The sequence below is a fragment of the Ipomoea triloba genome, chromosome 4 (assembly GCF_003576645.1).
Source record: "Ipomoea triloba cultivar NCNSP0323 chromosome 4, ASM357664v1".
In the NCBI taxonomy this organism is placed as follows: domain Eukaryota; kingdom Viridiplantae; phylum Streptophyta; class Magnoliopsida; order Solanales; family Convolvulaceae; genus Ipomoea; species Ipomoea triloba.
In genome coordinates, this window is record NC_044919.1 from 23,533,611 (window position 1) to 23,551,326 (window position 17,716).

The 17,716-nt window shown below is 40.8% G+C and overlaps 1 protein-coding gene across 1 annotated transcript; it reads right to left on the reverse strand.

Annotated features, from left to right (window-relative positions):
* Positions 1 to 4,573: 4,573 nt before the first annotated feature.
* Positions 4,574 to 17,558, reverse strand: LOC116017653. The gene is made up of 2 exons (XM_031258274.1): positions 17,425 to 17,558; positions 4,574 to 5,267 (listed from the first exon to the last, which is right to left on the reverse strand). The coding sequence occupies exons 1-2, from the start codon at positions 17,457 to 17,459 to the stop codon at positions 4,583 to 4,585; spliced, it is 720 nt and encodes a 239-aa protein (XP_031114134.1). The 5' UTR covers positions 17,460 to 17,558; the 3' UTR covers positions 4,574 to 4,582.
* Between the last annotated feature and the right edge of the window lie 158 nt (positions 17,559 to 17,716).

The window sequence follows — 17,716 nt, forward strand, 5'->3', positions numbered from 1 at the left end:
CCTTCAAACCCCTACTCACATAATATATAGGGTGCTAGAGTTTGTCTTCTTCTCGAATGAGTACCAAGCTAACACTCTACTAAGAGGCGGGCAAGTAAAGAAAGAATGTCTCGCCCTCCACCGATTTTGACAATAGTGGGGGGGGGGGGGGGGGAAAGCAGATATGTCTTGAGACCTTCGAAGGCAGTTTGACACTCCTTCGACCAAACAAACCCTTCCCTTGTCTTGAGAGCATAAAAAAAAAAGGTAAAGATCGGTCAGCCGATTTAGATAGGAACTGGCTTAGTGTTGCCAACCATCCTCCAAGCCACTGTAACCCTTCCCTCGAGTACGGCCCTGACCTTTTCAGGTTTTGCTCAATCCCTTGCCGATTTACCATATAACCTAAGACCTTTTCCTTGCACAACAAAATCACACTTTTTGGCATTTAGTTGTAGATTATGTTTCTACATAACTCGGAAGCTGGCGGCGAGGTCGTCCGCATGACTTTATTCTTTGAGGCTCTTCACCAGCATATATATCATCAACATAAGCAGCCATGGACCCACCCAACAAGTCTTTGAACAACTGAGATACCATTTTGGTATATATCACACCAGAGTTTTTCAAGCCAAAGGGCATGACTCGGTAATAGTATACCCAGTCCGGAGTCAAAAAAGCAGTTTTATCCTCGCCGGGGGCATGCATGAAGATTTGATGATAATCCCATAAGGCATCCATAAAACTCAGTAGGGCGCATCCCGCCGTCTCATCGACCATCTGATCGATCCTTGGGGCATGCTTTGTTTATTTCGGTGTAATTGACGTATGCTGTGATTTGTGAGTGATAGGGTGAAACGTCAAAAGATATTTTTATGTTAAAACGGAAAGTCAGTGACTCCCCGAGTGTCGGTCTCGAAGGAAGGACGTGGAGGTGTGTCAAGTGTTCGGGTGTTTACTTGATTGAGTCTTCTATTTAATTAGGGCCTCTAGCCGATCCTACTAGTGGGAACGATGTGCACTCGCTATTCAACTTTTCCAACCTTAGGGCTTTTGGCTTAGCGCGATCCCTCTTTTCTTTCTCACTTCCTAGGATAACGTCATCGAGCCACCCGACTTCACATGGAGCTCCATGCTTTTTCGAAGACAGTGCAATGGGTACCCGAATCCTAGCGAAGCGGCTCACCTCATCTCTTATTTTCTCAATTCTTGGGATCTTTTTATGTGAACAACCGACTCCAGATAAAGCTTTTTGCTTACCGAAGACTATGGTTGAGCACAACCCAACGAATTGGCTTCCCTCAATTTTTAAACTCGGTGATTGGCCTTTTGCCTTTTCGACTTCTCTCCATGTCAACCCCTCATGCCTTTTTCTATTTGTGATGAAGGTTTTTTTTTTCTCATTAAGCTTACCAATAGGCTCACCTTTTGCCCCATGCCCTACCAAAATTAGTCCAATTTCGGGCTAGTTTTATCTTTCTCAAATTAAAAAGTGCATACTCCCACTTCGAGAGATCCTTGACTAAGGTCCTACGTAAATAAGAGGTGGACATCATGCAAGCAGGCAAGAATATAAACTTATTTGGCTCTAAACACTCTCATGGGTGCGAAANGGGGGGGGGGGGGGGGGGAAAGCAGATATGTCTTGAGACCTTCGAAGGCAGTTTGACACTCCTTCGACCAAACAAACCCTTCCCTTGTCTTGAGAGCATAAAAAAAAAAGGTAAAGATCGGTCAGCCGATTTAGATAGGAACTGGCTTAGTGTTGCCAACCATCCTCCAAGCCACTGTAACCCTTCCCTCGAGTACGGCCCTGACCTTTTCAGGTTTTGCTCAATCCCTTGCCGATTTACCATATAACCTAAGACCTTTTCCTTGCACAACAAAATCACACTTTTTGGCATTTAGTTGTAGATTATGTTTCTACATAACTCGGAAGCTGGCGGCGAGGTCGTCCGCATGACTTTATTCTTTGAGGCTCTTCACCAGCATATATATCATCAACATAAGCAGCCATGGACCCACCCAACAAGTCTTTGAACAACTGAGATACCATTTTGGTATATATCACACCAGAGTTTTTCAAGCCAAAGGGCATGACTCGGTAATAGTATACCCAGTCCGGAGTCAAAAAAGCAGTTTTATCCTCGCCGGGGGCATGCATGAAGATTTGATGATAATCCCATAAGGCATCCATAAAACTCAGTAGGGCGCATCCCGCCGTCTCATCGACCATCTGATCGATCCTTGGGGCATGCTTTGTTTATTTCGGTGTAATTGACGTATGCTGTGATTTGTGAGTGATAGGGTGAAACGTCAAAAGATATTTTTATGTTAAAACGGAAAGTCAGTGACTCCCCGAGTGTCGGTCTCGAAGGAAGGACGTGGAGGTGTGTCAAGTGTTCGGGTGTTTACTTGATTGAGTCTTCTATTTAATTAGGGCCTCTAGCCGATCCTACTAGTGGGAACGATGTGCACTCGCTATTCAACTTTTCCAACCTTAGGGCTTTTGGCTTAGCGCGATCCCTCTTTTCTTTCTCACTTCCTAGGATAACGTCATCGAGCCACCCGACTTCACATGGAGCTCCATGCTTTTTCGAAGACAGTGCAATGGGTACCCGAATCCTAGCGAAGCGGCTCACCTCATCTCTTATTTTCTCAATTCTTGGGATCTTTTTATGTGAACAACCGACTCCAGATAAAGCTTTTTGCTTACCGAAGACTATGGTTGAGCACAACCCAACGAATTGGCTTCCCTCAATTTTTAAACTCGGTGATTGGCCTTTTGCCTTTTCGACTTCTCTCCATGTCAACCCCTCATGCCTTTTTCTATTTGTGATGAAGGTTTTTTTTTTCTCATTAAGCTTACCAATAGGCTCACCTTTTGCCCCATGCCCTACCAAAATTAGTCCAATTTCGGGCTAGTTTTATCTTTCTCAAATTAAAAAGTGCATACTCCCACTTCGAGAGATCCTTGACTAAGGTCCTACGTAAATAAGAGGTGGACATCATGCAAGCAGGCAAGAATATAAACTTATTTGGCTCTAACATCATGCAAGCAGGCAAGAATATAAACTTATTTGGCTCTAAACACATGCAAGCAGGCAAGAATATAAACTTATTTGGCTCTAAACACTCTCATGGGTGCGAAAAGTAACTTCCTCAAAGATATTTCAAGAGTAAAAATTTTTTGGGCATCTAGTCAAAATTCTCTCTAGATAACACAAATAATAACTCTCTTTTCAAATTGCAAATACACCCGTTTATCATTCCCAAGAGCTTCAACTTTCTTAACCTAAGCATATAAGCATATAAAGCACAAAGTGCGTCCTTTCCACACTTTAAAATAAACATCGTCCTCGATGTTTCCATACAGAATAGGGTAAAGGAACAAACAGGGATTCTAAGGATTAGACAAATAAAAGATCCCTTTCCACACTTTGGAATTTGCTCTGGGATATAGGGTATGCTTCAAACGATCCTATATAACATGGTAAGCTCAAACATAACGCATACACAAAGCTATATAAACAAAATTTTTCTACACTTTAAAGATAAAAAACGGGGCTTAAAATTAGAAAAGGGATAAGAAGATAAACCAAGTATGCATCCCTCTTTCCACACTTTAGCTTCCAGCATAGGTCTGCCTCCGTTATCGATGCTCTATAAGAAATGGAGACATAACATACAAAAGGGTTTTCGGAGTGCTATTCAATTATTATAAGCTGATAGAAATATAAAAGTAATATAATAAGAAAACATAAGCATAGATAATTAAGGATGTAAATATAAAATAAAGCAAGAATTATTCAAATAGACTAACAAATATTTAAAGTGCATAAAAAGTAAAGCAGTGTAAATGTAGATAACATAAAACAATAAAGCATAAATAAAGTAAAGGAAAGTAAAGTAAATAAAGTCGGAACCCCGCGCATAGGGAATCTAATGTTTAAGTGGGACAGACAACCAACGGTAACCAATGTCATTCAAACTTCAGAATCACGGATTAAGAACCAGGATTGAGAATGGACGAGGAAGGCGTCACTGATCGCCGAAGGATGGAGGATGAAACTGGCTATCAAATCGAGCCTGAAGCTCTTGAATTCTTCTTTCATTTTCCTCCACTGCTCTCCTCATGCGAATAAGCTCTTCACTGTGGACGTCCTGCCTCACAGATATAAGTGAACTGGCCTTCCTGCCATGTACGCTGCTCGTGCCAATAATTCATTTGCTCATCATGGAGCTGCCTATGGAAAGTCTGAGATGCTTCCCATTCCATCGAAGTAGGGCCTTGCTCCTGTGCTGCAGCTGCTTCGTCCTCCTCATTCTCTTCATTATCCTCATCAGTGTCATCAGAAACTTCCAAGTCCGGCGCATCATCTCCTCCCAACTTAAGATGCATCACAAAGAACTCACCAACAGAGAAAGAAATCATGGGACCCTCATCTTTTTCTCCTAAAAGAAGGTCTGCTAGGCCCAAACCCTGGCACAATCTAGTGACAAAAGATCCAATGAAAACAGTCTGAACCTTCCTCTTTAGCTGGATTTGAAGCCATTTCCTTGCTTGTACTCCCATGTTGATGCTGACCCCGTTCTCCATACATCACATGTAAAATAGATCTTGCTTGTAGACTTTGTTTCGGTTGGTGGTCCTACCAGAGAGATTAACTGCAAAGGCCAATCTGATAGCCTTCAAAGCATTCCTAGTGATGAGCTTTGCCTTGAGGTTGGAGGAGTTGTAAGCTGCATTGTTAGTTATGCTCTTCCAGTACTGAACAACTACAACCTCCGAATCGAAATCATCCTTAAAGTTCCTGAAGTATGGTAAAGAAATGCTCTTGGCAGTGTGAAATCCAAGAGTAACACCTAAAGTGTTAACCGATAAGCTGTAATGATTGCCAAACAATCTGAACGAGATGGACTCCCTCGCATTATTAACTTCCTTTCTGATCTCAAGTGTCGCCAAAAATTCATAAGTCACTGGCGCATATGTTGGTCCTCTCCACTCGAATAAACGGTGGAGTTGAGGGTGCCTTATCAGTCCATTAATTTCGTTCAGGCAACCAAACTCTGTCAGAATATTATCATCAAAGAAACGACCGACACATAACTGCTTGCTTTTATAATCATCCACCAGAGTGCGCTGAAGAGGTGTCAAGTGCCTAAGCGACCTTGATCCTCGCTCCTGTGGAGCTTGTGAAACTGCAACTTGGGGTCGTGCTCTTGATCTACTAGATTCTCCATGATCATGTTTGGATTTCTTAGCCATCTCTTTATATCGTCCCATCCTACAAAATTTTAGAAATTAACGCTCTTGGTAATTGGTTTTAAGTAACTCTCTTTTAAATAAGTAACCAATGCATTCATGTAAAATTCCCTGTCAAGATAATGGATTTCAAACATATAGGGTTAAGGATTTTCAAAAATTTCGCCATAGTTTCCCCTATATTTTGAACAATTCTAGCATAAGAATATCAACAATATCATTCCATTATCACACACATGCATAACATCATCATAAGATAGTTCAATTTGATAATCAAATAAGAAGTCAACTATAAAAGTCAAGAATTTCAAAAAGTCAACTTCATCTTCTTCCCCAAATTCTAAAATTAGGGTTTGAAATTGAAAATTCAATTTTTGCAATGTAGCATGTGGAAAGTCAAATTGATGGCATATAATAGTTCTATAACAAGTTTACTCATCAATTCAAGCATCGATTTCATAAATTGGACAAGAAATTCAATAAACCCATTTGTACAACAATGGTGTTCATACTTGAAGCTCAAAGATAAATATCAATCCATCAATGCAATCATCAATAATGAAAGAAAACATCAAAGGATAGTTCTATGAAGCACTATAAACCTATTTAATAATTCAAATCATTCAAAAATATTCAAGGTAATGTAGGATAAAGTTTCAACATTCAAGATCTTCCAAACTCATGGATATTCAAAATAAAAGGTTAAAAGATAGGATTTTACCTTGATAGTGATGTATTAACCTTCTTTGAAGATGAAAATAAGCACTATGCTCAAATCTTTAAGTATGGAGTATACCTTGTGCGGAGAAGAGAAGAAAACTAGGTTTTGGAGTGCAAAATGGCGTGGGAAGGTCGAAAGGGGGTTTTAATTCGTGGGGGTTTTCACGCCGGGCTGCACGCGTGTGTGCATGCGTGGGGGCTCACTGTTTTGTTCCGACGCACGGCTGCACGCGTGTGAGCGTGCATGTGGGCTTACTGCTTTGTTCTCATGCACGTCTGCATGCGTGTAATCATGCGTGTCAGCTCGGTGCAATATTTTCCTCCGATTTTGGTCTTTTCCTTCACACCTGTACTTGTGTTAGGCCTTTTCAACCCAGTTTCCAGTCTCGAATCCTACAAGTTAGTCTTCAAAAACATGGTACCATTGGATTGTAACAAAACATTAAAACAAAAACATAAAAAGAACATGAAAACAATTTATTAAATCTTGGGTTGCCTCCCAAGCAGCGCCACAGTTTACGTCATTGGCTAGACGCATTATACCTTGTTCGTTTTTCAGCCATACTCCTTGGTAGTGGGTAGGAAACATTTTGGTACCCACGTATTTTTCCATGTAAGCTTGTCATTTTTTCACTTTGGTTTTGACTTAGTTTTCGTTCTGACCATCGCCCTTACTTCTTCATCAGTCCCTTCTTTTCTTGCTTTGTCATCATCTGAGGCTTGTCCATCAAATCTCAAGGTTATCTCCCTTGAGCTTACGTCAATGCGTGCGTGACAAGTAGCCAGAAATGGTCTTCCATAGATTAAAGCACCATGGGGATCTGTATCTCCCATCTTACAAACGAAAAAATCGATAAGCACAAGAAATTTTCCTACTCTTACTAGAACGTCTTCCGCCAAACCTTCCGAGTACCGTGTGGTCCCGTCAGCTAAACGTAGTGTCAGCCTTGTCGGTTTCAAACTTGGTAAGTTCAATTTTTCAAAAAGATTTGAAGACATGACATTAATCGAAGCTCCGAGATCGGCTAGAGAATTTTGAGGATCCATGTCTTGTATAGAACAAGGAATCAACAAAGCTCCAGGGTCGCCCTTCTTTCTGGGGTAACCCTCAGTTAAACAAGCCGAAGACTCTTGGCTTAAGCAAGTAAAAGTATCACAATTTTCATTCTCAAATAACTCGCGACATTCTTTGTTATTGAAAAACATTCGGATAAAAGCATTAATTGTACCTTCTCGTGCCGCTTCTTTCTCCTTTGCATTTTTGGATTTGTCTCGTGATAACTCCTTTTCTTTGGAGCGTACTTCAGAAGTGGTTTTCTCATGGCTTTCCTTCATTGAAATTGTGCACGAACCGCTCGCATTCTTTAATTCAAGATCAGGACTACAAGAGGTAGTCTCATTTCTTTTTCCTTCCTTCCTACATTGGCATATTTCGCATACAATATCCATCGGGTCACAATTTCTGTGCTTTTCTTCCTTGGCATCAATAGCGTTGACTCTCTCTTTTGGATTATTCTCGGTGTTACTAGGGAGTTGTCCGTAGTGTTTCTCAGACATCATCTTAAACATTTGTGAGATTTGATTCTCAATGGTCTTAAGTGTAGCTTTGGATTCTTGTCTAAGACTAGAAATCTCTTGTTTGATTTCCTGAGTGATCTCTTGTTTAAGATTTGCACGATATTTTTCAATTCCATAATCGTCCTTGTAAGCCTTTCATCTACTTCACGGATATCATCCCTCCTCTGTTGAGTAAAGTCAATTTGAGAGTTGTATTGTGGCCTAAACTGGGTCATTTGACCTCCATTGCCTTGATATTGACATCAATCTGCTCTTGCCATTTTGTCCATAAACAGGCTTGTTTCCATAATTGTATTGTCCTCGCGCTTGATATCCATCATTGTTGTTCCATCCCTCACCCTGCTTCCAATTGTTATTCGACCTTTGATTCTGTCCATAAGTATTGTAGTTGGAGTTCCTTTGAAAGTCTACCGCCTCAACTTGCTCAGATGCAGACAGAGAAGTGCAAATATTGGTATCATGCGGTCCTCCGCAGATGTAACAGTAAAGTGCCAAAGCCATACAAGGCTTGGGTTTTCCTTCCATTTTTTCTACCATGGCCTATAGCTTCTTGATTTCGTGATTCATTGCCTCTATTTTTGCCTCACTTGCCACATGATTATCAACTTCATATATGCCTCCTCGTCGGTCATACCAACAAGAGGTATTCTTAGATATTCTCTCAATCAATTCTTCGGCTTCTGGCAAAGCTAGGGAGACAAAGGCACCGCTGGAGGATGAGTCAAGCAACATCTTTCCTTTATCGGTTAGCCCTCCGTAGAATGAGCTAATCATGTCCCATGGGTGCATCAGATCTTGCGGGCATTGTCTTTTAAGAACCTTGAATCGCCTCCAAGCCTCTCCCAAACTCTCAAGCCTTCCTGTCTTGAATTCCTGTATTAGTCTTCGAATCCTCATAGTCTTGGTGATGGGAAAGAACTCGTTCATGAATTCACGATGCAACTGCTGCCACGATCTGAAATGATTGTCGTCTTGGCTTTCCAACCATCGTGTTGCCTCTCCTATGACTGAAAATGGGAATAATTTAAGTCGAACTATCTCTTCACTAACGCCTTCTTGTCTGTACATCCCACATGCTCGTATGAACCTTGTTATGTGTGCATTGGGATCTTCGGATGGTATTCCCGAGTATTGATTGTTCTGAACTAGTGTGAGAATAGTTGGATGCACGTGAAAGTTGACGTTTTCCATCGGCGGTACATAGATCGAGCTGTGCATATTAAAATCAGGGGTCATGTAATCTGCTATTGATCTCTGTGGTTCCTGAGGAATTCCATAGTATTCTTCTTCACGAATGTTTTCTTGGTTGTTTGCTCTGTTAGCTTGTGGTTCTTCAAGAATTGGTTCTTCATGGTTAATTGGTGCTTGTGGAATAATTGGAACTGGGGTGGATTTGGTATAGTAGCTCCTCTTCCTTGTGGATTTCTTGTTGCGCTTGATGAAGCCATTTGTGACCTTTGGGTATTTTTCTTCCTAGTTGCTCTATTGATTTCAGGAATGTAGGGTAGTAAGCCCAATCATTATTGCATGGACCATGGTCCACACAGCTGTGTGGACCAAAAATAAAAACTACATTATTTTTTTACTAAAGGTACATTATTTTTGTACTGTAGGTACATTATTTTAGGGTACATTATTTTTATACTGAAGGTACATTATTTGATAGTATGTACCTACAATACAAAAATAATGTACCATCAGTACAAAAATAATGTACTTTTTATTTTTGGTTCACACAGTTGTGTGGACCATGGTCCATGCAATAATTTGCCGTAGTAAGCCTTGATTTCCCTTTGCTCGCGTGTGCACTCACCTAGTAAGATTATCAATGAAACAAAGATTCCACAATTGACTAGATGTAGCCAATTGGGTAAGTAGCAAAAGCAAATAAAACAAAAATAAAACAAAAGAAAGTGGTATCGATTAACAACGCTCAAATCTAGCAATCATTCAATCAAAGTAAACAAAAACATATGACAACCTATTGCCTTCCCCAGCAACGGCGCCATTTTGACGTATGCTGTGATTTGTGAGTGATAGGGTGAAACGTCAAAAGATATTTTTATGTTAAAACAGAAAGTCAGTGACTCCCCGAGTGTCGGTCTCGATAGAAGGACGTGGAGGTGTGTCAAGTGTTCGGGTGTTTACTTGATTGAGTCTTGCAAGGGATTCGAGTGTGGTGAGTGGTGATTTGTGAGTGAAGGGAGTTCATAAGGGTTGGTTTGAGTGCAAGAAAATATTAAAGTAAAAGACTTTGAAAATATGTAAAAGGGGTAGGGATTGGATAATGTTCATCTATGTTGCATCTTGGTGTGTCTAAGGTAATGGATAAACAATACAAAGATGTTGGCTATTCAAGAGTGTGTTCTTAGTCCTTTTCCACCTTTGTGTACTAAGGCTTCTTTGACTTAGGAATGCCTTCAAGCATCCAAAGCTCTAAGAGGAATTTTATCAAACACTTAAGCTACACACTATCCTACTATTCTTAAGAAGTCCATAGGATCTATGATTGTTACAAAGCTTCAATCCTAACTCTAATCAAAGACATGAAAGAGTCAAGAGCTCAATCTCTCATCTAGATTGGCCAAATCCAAACAAGATCTCATCAAAACAACAATCAATAGACAAGTATAGATAATCCAACAATCTAAGCATTTAGATCTAAAAATAGATATAAGATCATCACACTAGCAACATATCTTCACACAATCCAAATCCCTAGATTAAACTAGCCACTCATGATATGAAATTTAAGACAAAAGCTAATTTAATCCAAGAACAAGATAGCAAAATATAATAGAAACGTAATAGAGATCACCTAGAATGAAGTAATCCTTCAATCCAAGCTTATTGTCTTCTACAATGGAGATTTATCTAAACTACTCCTAAAATAATCTATAAAACTGGAAAGAGAAGTTCTAAAAATGGGAATAGAATAATTCCTCTGAAAATCTATCAAAGGGGTTTAAATAGTCTTCGAAAAGCAACCCTAGTGAATTTTCGCGCATTGCAGTATCCACGCCAGCCCACACGCGTGTGAGCGTGCGTGGGAGGCTACTGGATTGTTTCCACGCATACTCACACGCGTGTGGCAATCCTCTTGAGTCCTCCAGGGCTCCGATCTTGCCTGGTTCATTCTTTAAGCTCAACTTTCGCTCCTATTGGATCCCGGGGCTCCTGTTTCACCTCCTTTAGGCTAAAAGTAGCTTTTGTGTGTCGGTTAGTGAATTTAAACCATTTATGATCATAATTCATCATGTAAGGATGCTAGAAACATGACAAAACACCCTAATATGCACTCGATTTATGGGTATCTCGGAGGCTTATCAGTAATCAACACACATCCTCCATGCGGGCGGCTTAGTGACCAATACCACATTGGCCAATCATTTTGGATACTTAACTTCTCGGATGTGCCCAGTAGCTAATAGTGCATCAATTTTCCTCTTCACAAACTCCTGTCGATCTGTCAAAATATGCCTCTTATTCTGAACCATAGGTCGATAGGTTGGATCGACTGCTACTCGATGAGTGATTAATGATTGGTCTACCCCCGGCATATCCTCTGGTCCCCATGCAAAGATCATCTTGTACCTTCTTAGTACTTGGATGATGGATTCTTTGACGGCTTTAGGAAGGTCTTTTCCAATCCTCACCCATCTTTCAGGGTGGGTCGGGTCAATCTCTACCTCCTTTAATTCGACCGACGGCTCGAGTCGTTTTAAAGTGCGCTCCCCCATATCTTCCCTTTTGGTGATGGTATGAATCCGTAGGTCTGACATTCCTATCCTGCGACAAGATTGCAAGTAGCGGTCACGAGCTACCTTTTGATCCCTCCGTAGTACTCCCACCCTAGTGGGCGTTCGGAATTTCATGCACACGTGTTTCAACGATATCAAAGCTCTTAGATCCTCAAACCCTGGCCTCCCAAGGATTGCATTGTGAGAACATTCTAGCTGAACGACTACAAACTCCATCTCTACGATAGTAACGTTAGGATAAGTGCCCATCTCGACCAACAATTTTATGGAACCCTCTGCCTCAATTGAATTGCCCGTGAACCCCGCCAAGAGAGTCATGACCAACCTAAGGATATCTTTGTCCAATCCCAGCTCTTTGAAAGTATCAAAGTATAGCACATTCACATTGTTGCCCGTGTTGAGCAACACTAGCGTTACCACCGTGCCGACTATATCCATAGCTATGACCAGGGTATCCCAGTGGGGCCTGAACCCTAAGGGTAAGTCGTCATCCATAAATGTGATGGGTTCATGACATGCATCATTTACACTAGACTCTCGCCCATAGATAGCTTCAAGGTATGGCAGTCGAGCCCAAGCCTTCCTAGATCTAGCTGAGTCGCCTCTCTCGGGCCCTCCAACGATCATGTTGATGATATTCTTACCTTTCTAGTTTGCTTCCTCATTCCCTGTAGTAGGCTGCTTTCCTTTATCATGGTTACCCTACCCGGTTGGGTTTGGGTTCCCGCACTGCTATGGCAGACCCTAACGTCATTGGTTAGGAGGAGTCGGCGCACTCTTCAGTTGAATGAATGGTCGATCGATGCAACCGACAATACTTTCTTGTTCCCGAAATCTATCCAGTGGCCTGAGATGTATTAGCCGGTCGTACCTCGGGTGGCGGAGGTTGAGCTTGAACCTCTGGCACCGTCACCGGCGGCTGGCAAAACGACCGGACACCCGTTCTTTCAGTGTTCCGACTAGTCTCTTGGTGGCCTAGCGGACTCTTATCAAATCTTCCTGGTCGTGTCCCCTTGTCCGAGGTCTTTTAGGTCGATATGACCCTCCTTCTTGAACTCTTTTCAGTTTGATCGCATCCTCAGCATCGGCATACCTATTGGCTCTTTGGATGGCCTGAGCGTACGAGGTCGGCCAATCGATATGGAGGTTAGTATACAGCTTTCCTAACCTTAAATTTTCTATGAACAAAATCACCATTGTGTTATCATCGAAGTCATCAACCGCTTGAACTTTCTTTTTGCCAACTAGTCAGGAACAACTGTAGAGGCTCGTTAGGGTCTTGCTTGATTCCAGATAGGTAAATGAAGTTCTTCTTAGGACGCAGATTGGCGGCGTAATTGGTTATGAAGAGCTCGACCAACTGCCCAAAATTGCTCACAGAATGTTCGGGCAACTTCATGCCCCACCTTTGTGCCGAGCCAACTAACGTAGTTAAAAAGACCTTGCACATTAAAGGGTCCCCTGCTCCATATATTTGCATCAGAGCTTGGAAACTAATCAGGTGCTCCTTGGGGTCACTTGTGTCATCATATGTTAGGTTCTCGGGTAATTTGAACTTCATCGGGGTTCAATATGCCATAATCTCCTGAGAGAAGGAACATGCCCTAAAGAAAGCTCGGGCATTGTCCGTCTTTCCGTTCACTTGATCTTGCAGATCTCGAACTTGTCTAGCCAATGCGAGGACATCTCTCGACCTCTACTCTCGCTCAGCCGGGGACTCCCCACTACCCTCTAAAACCGAGTATTCCTCGATCCGCCTTTGGACATCGTCATACCTTCCCTCGCGCTTATTCGTAGGCTCATTGGGAGCGACCTCCCTCAGTACCTCCTGCACATTCAGATTTTCGTCGCCCTGCACGTCCTGATTTGTCAACCTATCGAAAATGGATTGACATCCACCTCTCAACCCTGCTCAAGTCGGAGATCGACGCGAAGCGACGGACCTTTCTTGTTCTACGGGCCTCGCTTGTTGAATAAACGGGGGCCTACCTCCTTCATGAAGGCGCACATCTCGCTCGTACAGATCTGCCAACCGAGCGAGCACCACAAGAATTCCAGGCTGCTCGGGGTGTTCAAGTACTATCGGTGGAGGAAGCGGAGGTACTTCTACAACTCGAACCCCGTTAACAATAGAATCCTCCATTCGCACTTGCTCACTCTGGGCACGAAAATTCTGGCGACTAAGTTGTTGTCGCAACTCACCAGTATGGGGGCAGGATTGCTGCTCTCGCAGGTCCTTCCCTTGGGAAACAGTCTGCCCAGCATTACCGTTTGCTTGCACTTGAGGTGGCGTCCTACCTTGTCCATGACCTTGACGACTCCTAGTGATCACCATTGATGCGTACTTTCAATCTCCTCAGTTAGTTAGAACCACACAACTTTTTGATCGATCCCCACAGACGGCGTCAATGTTTGTTTTATCAACCACGGATGGTCGAACGGCAGGCCAACACCACCGGAAAATCGACTATCACTTGATCGGAAATTCAAGTGACTTCTCAGCCCTCTTTGTATTATAAATTGCCTTTGAGTACAGTGAATTGCTTATATCTTTCACAAGGCTTTGAACCTCTATTTATACATGCTAGGAGGGATTTCTCCCTTTGGAAACCCTGAACTACCATAACCAAGTTAGGAATTCTTTGCTTATATCTTTCTCAAGGCCTTGAACCTCTATCTCGGTCTTCTTTCCATATCTTCTGCCTTCAACCGCCTGACTCTTTTAGGAAACTCCCATAACCACCTTTATTTACCTCGGTCACGACCCTTAGGTCGGTCCGAACCGACTCTTCTCTCTGACTCGTCCTTTCCTCCAAGGTAATTAATTATTTCAATAGCTTTGTTCAATCACTCTTAGTCTAAGATCTTCAGCTGCCTTGTTACCTCTTTCATGAGCCTCAACCAATCGACACATCCTCAGCCAACCTACGCCACATTATCATGCCTTTCTCCGAGCCCTATTTCTCCCTTCACTGGTTGTCCCCTTTCATCTACGCCAAGCTTCTAGTGCTGAGCCTTAGTCCATCCCCCATCAGCCAAGATAAAAAATGTTGATGGATATGAGTCGGCCAATGTCTCAACAACAATCTTCTTCATCAACACATGAGCAATTGTTGAATGATGCACAACTTGAAGACATATTTCCAAATCAAGATCAAACTCAGGATAATGAAACACATCAAGAGCAAACTCAGGATAGTGAAACACCTCAAGAGCAAAATGAAGATTTGCAATCTTCATCTAAAAAAACAAGGAATGCGTGGGAAGTTGATGGGATTAGTAAGTTTACATTATTATATATATTGATTGACATGTACAAAAAGTCTGAATAAATCAATACATTAATTTAGTTCCATTTATTGATAGATGGAGAAGGATTTGTGAAGAAGAAAAATTTAAAAGTTAAAGAAGTTTGGACACTCCCATTAGGTGAACAAATCATAGTCCCATTTGACAACTATGGTACACCAGTCACTAATGCAGGTGGATTATTTACTGGAACACTTGCAGGGTTGACACAGTCAAGTAGCTCATTTCCAATCAATTATACTGATTGGAGATTAATGCTAAAACAGTATAAAGAAGATATCTTTGTCAAAATAATCAAGGTAACAAAATAATTTCAGTAATTTGCTACATTCAAAAAGTAAATGTATAATACTCATAATTACATTTACCATGATTTGAAGCCAAAATTTCACTTCTAAAATGATGTGATTGCAAAACTTTGGACACTTCAAAATATTTGAAAGAAATGGAAGGACTTCAGATCTAGGTTGTGGATAGAGTTCTATGATCCTTCGTTAAACTAAGATGAACTTATTAGTAAGTGTCCAGTTGGAATTCATATATAGAGACCAGCGGTTAAGTTTTATCAACTATCGTTTGTCTAAAAAATCTAAGGTAATGTTTTTGGTATCTGTTTGCTTATTATTGTAGTCATATTTGGCTAATATATTAGTATTGTACTCTATTATTAGGAAATGTGTAGAAAAAATGCTGAAAGTAGGAAACACCAAAAAGTTGCACATACTTGTGGATCAAAGAGCTTTGCTAGGAGAAGGCCTGAGATGGTATTTAAACTTTTTTTTTTTTTTTTTGCAATTAACTAAGTTGAATGTTTATTTTTTCTTAATTACTAATAATCTAATTTTCATACAGGAAATTGAGTTCGGACACAATTTTAATCGCTCAAAACTATGGATTGATACCCATAAAGTAAAACGAGGGTGATCTGTTAAAGAAGAGTGTGACATGCAATCAGATTACTACTATTGATAATGCTAAATACGGCAACACGAAGCTAAAACGGGAAATACGATCTCTTACTACTCAAAGGATCCAAACCCGGTTTACAATACAAAAGAAGGGCTCGAAGGGCTCGGCAGGTCGGCAGTGGGCTTTCCTACTGTCCGAGCGCACTTCAAGGCTTAGTCTAGAATCAGCCAAAGATCTTCTATCTCCTCATAAATGCGGTATTTATAAGGGGGGAAAGTTGCGGTCGCCGGGGCTCCAGCATGGCGAGAACGTGGCGTGCATGCATTCGCCTCGCTCCTTGCCCAAGCGGGATGGAGCACGTGGCCGACCCCGACATGACATCTACTAACCAGGCGAAGCGTCGACCGGTCCAAGGCGGCCCGACCGCAAACTGGTCGGGCCGAGATGCCGACCTACTGACCGTGTGGGCCGACCGGTGCTGGTTTATTTATACTATCAACTATAATATTTTTCAGTGGAGATAATTGTAAGTAGTTTCATGTTTTATTTTAATAATATGGTTTAAGCATTGCTTCCTCCATAGTTTGTTGCATTACTTCTCATATGATTTCCAATTTAATGTATATGCTTGGTTTCTCATATTGATAGCTATAAACTGAGAAATCTAGAACTCACTACAAGAAAAATGCTCATAGACAATGATTTTTAACTGTTGTCTATGATGTAAAATTTTTGTCATTGAAGCCAGTGTTGTTGTAAGTCTCGCGCAAAGACAACGGTTAAAAACCATTGTCTATTGAGTGTTGTTGAAGCTGGTATTGTTGTAAGTCTTGCGCAAAGACAACAGGTTTTAACCGTTGTGTTTTCAAGAAAAGACAACGGTTAAAAATCATTGTCTATTGAGTGTTGTTGAAATCGATGTTGTTAAAACGCCAAATTCATTGTTTGGTAATTTTTTGCAAACGCTGCATTTAAAAGCATTTGCATATGGCATTTTGGGAAAAATTATTTTTTCCTAAAATGCCCCTAATTAATAAAATAAAATAAAAAACTTTGGAGTTGAGGGGTCGAACCCTCAAAGGGTTAGCCTCAAGGCTCTATTCCCACTTTTCCCAACAATGTAAGACAGTGGGAGAAGTGGTAAAAATAAAAGGGAGCAGCACAAGCTACTTCCTTATTTTTTTTAATTTTAATTTTAATTTTATATATATATATATATATATATATATATATATATATATATATATATATATATATATATATATATATAAAACAACACACCAATGACAACGGTTAAATAAAATCGTTGTCTAAATAAAAAAAAGGGTGCACAAAGATAACAGTTTTAATAAATCGTTGTCTTTGAAGTGTTGTCTATTCAAGTGTGCTTAAAGACAACACACAAATCACAACGGTTAAATAAAACCGTTGTCTTAAAAAAATTGCGCAAAGACAACGGTTAGTGTTGTGTATGCAAATACACTTAAAACAACACACCAACGACAACAGTTATATAAAACTGTTGTTTTTTATTTAAAAAAAAAATTCACATAGACAACGGTTTTAAAAAATCATTGTCTTTGCAATGTTGTTTTTTGACAAAATGCACAAAGACAAAGGTTCGGTAAAAACCGTTGTCTTTGATAAAAGTGTTACGTCAAAGACAACGGTTTTATCCAAAACTATTGTCTTTTACACAAAAGGTAACACTTTTGTCAAAAACTGTTGATTTTTAAGTGTTGGTACATTTTTCTTGTAGTGACTGTAACTTTAATTTGATTATTGCACCTTAGATCAAATACTCTATATTAAGGCTCAGAAATATTGGGAAGGCAAGCATCATAACTAGAAGTATTCCAATCAGTCAGTCAGTAGAAGAGAGACGAGTATAGTCATTCTCACCTTAACCTCTTCATACATCTTTTTCTCCCAAGCATAAAGCCTCCCTAGTGTCGGGGAATGACTTCCAGATCCCATTCCTCCATAATCGCCAAATAGATTGTTTGTGAACTCTGTCCATGTTGAAGAGCTTTTTGAGCTAGATGCCACAAGACTCTTAGACGACAATGAATGTGACGGAGTAGGGAGCCATGTGAGTGCTAGTTTTGTTGAGTGTTCTGCATGCATTTGATATAGAGAGGCTTTAAGGATTTTGTACAAGGAATCAACAGTATAATAGAATAGAAACTAGAGT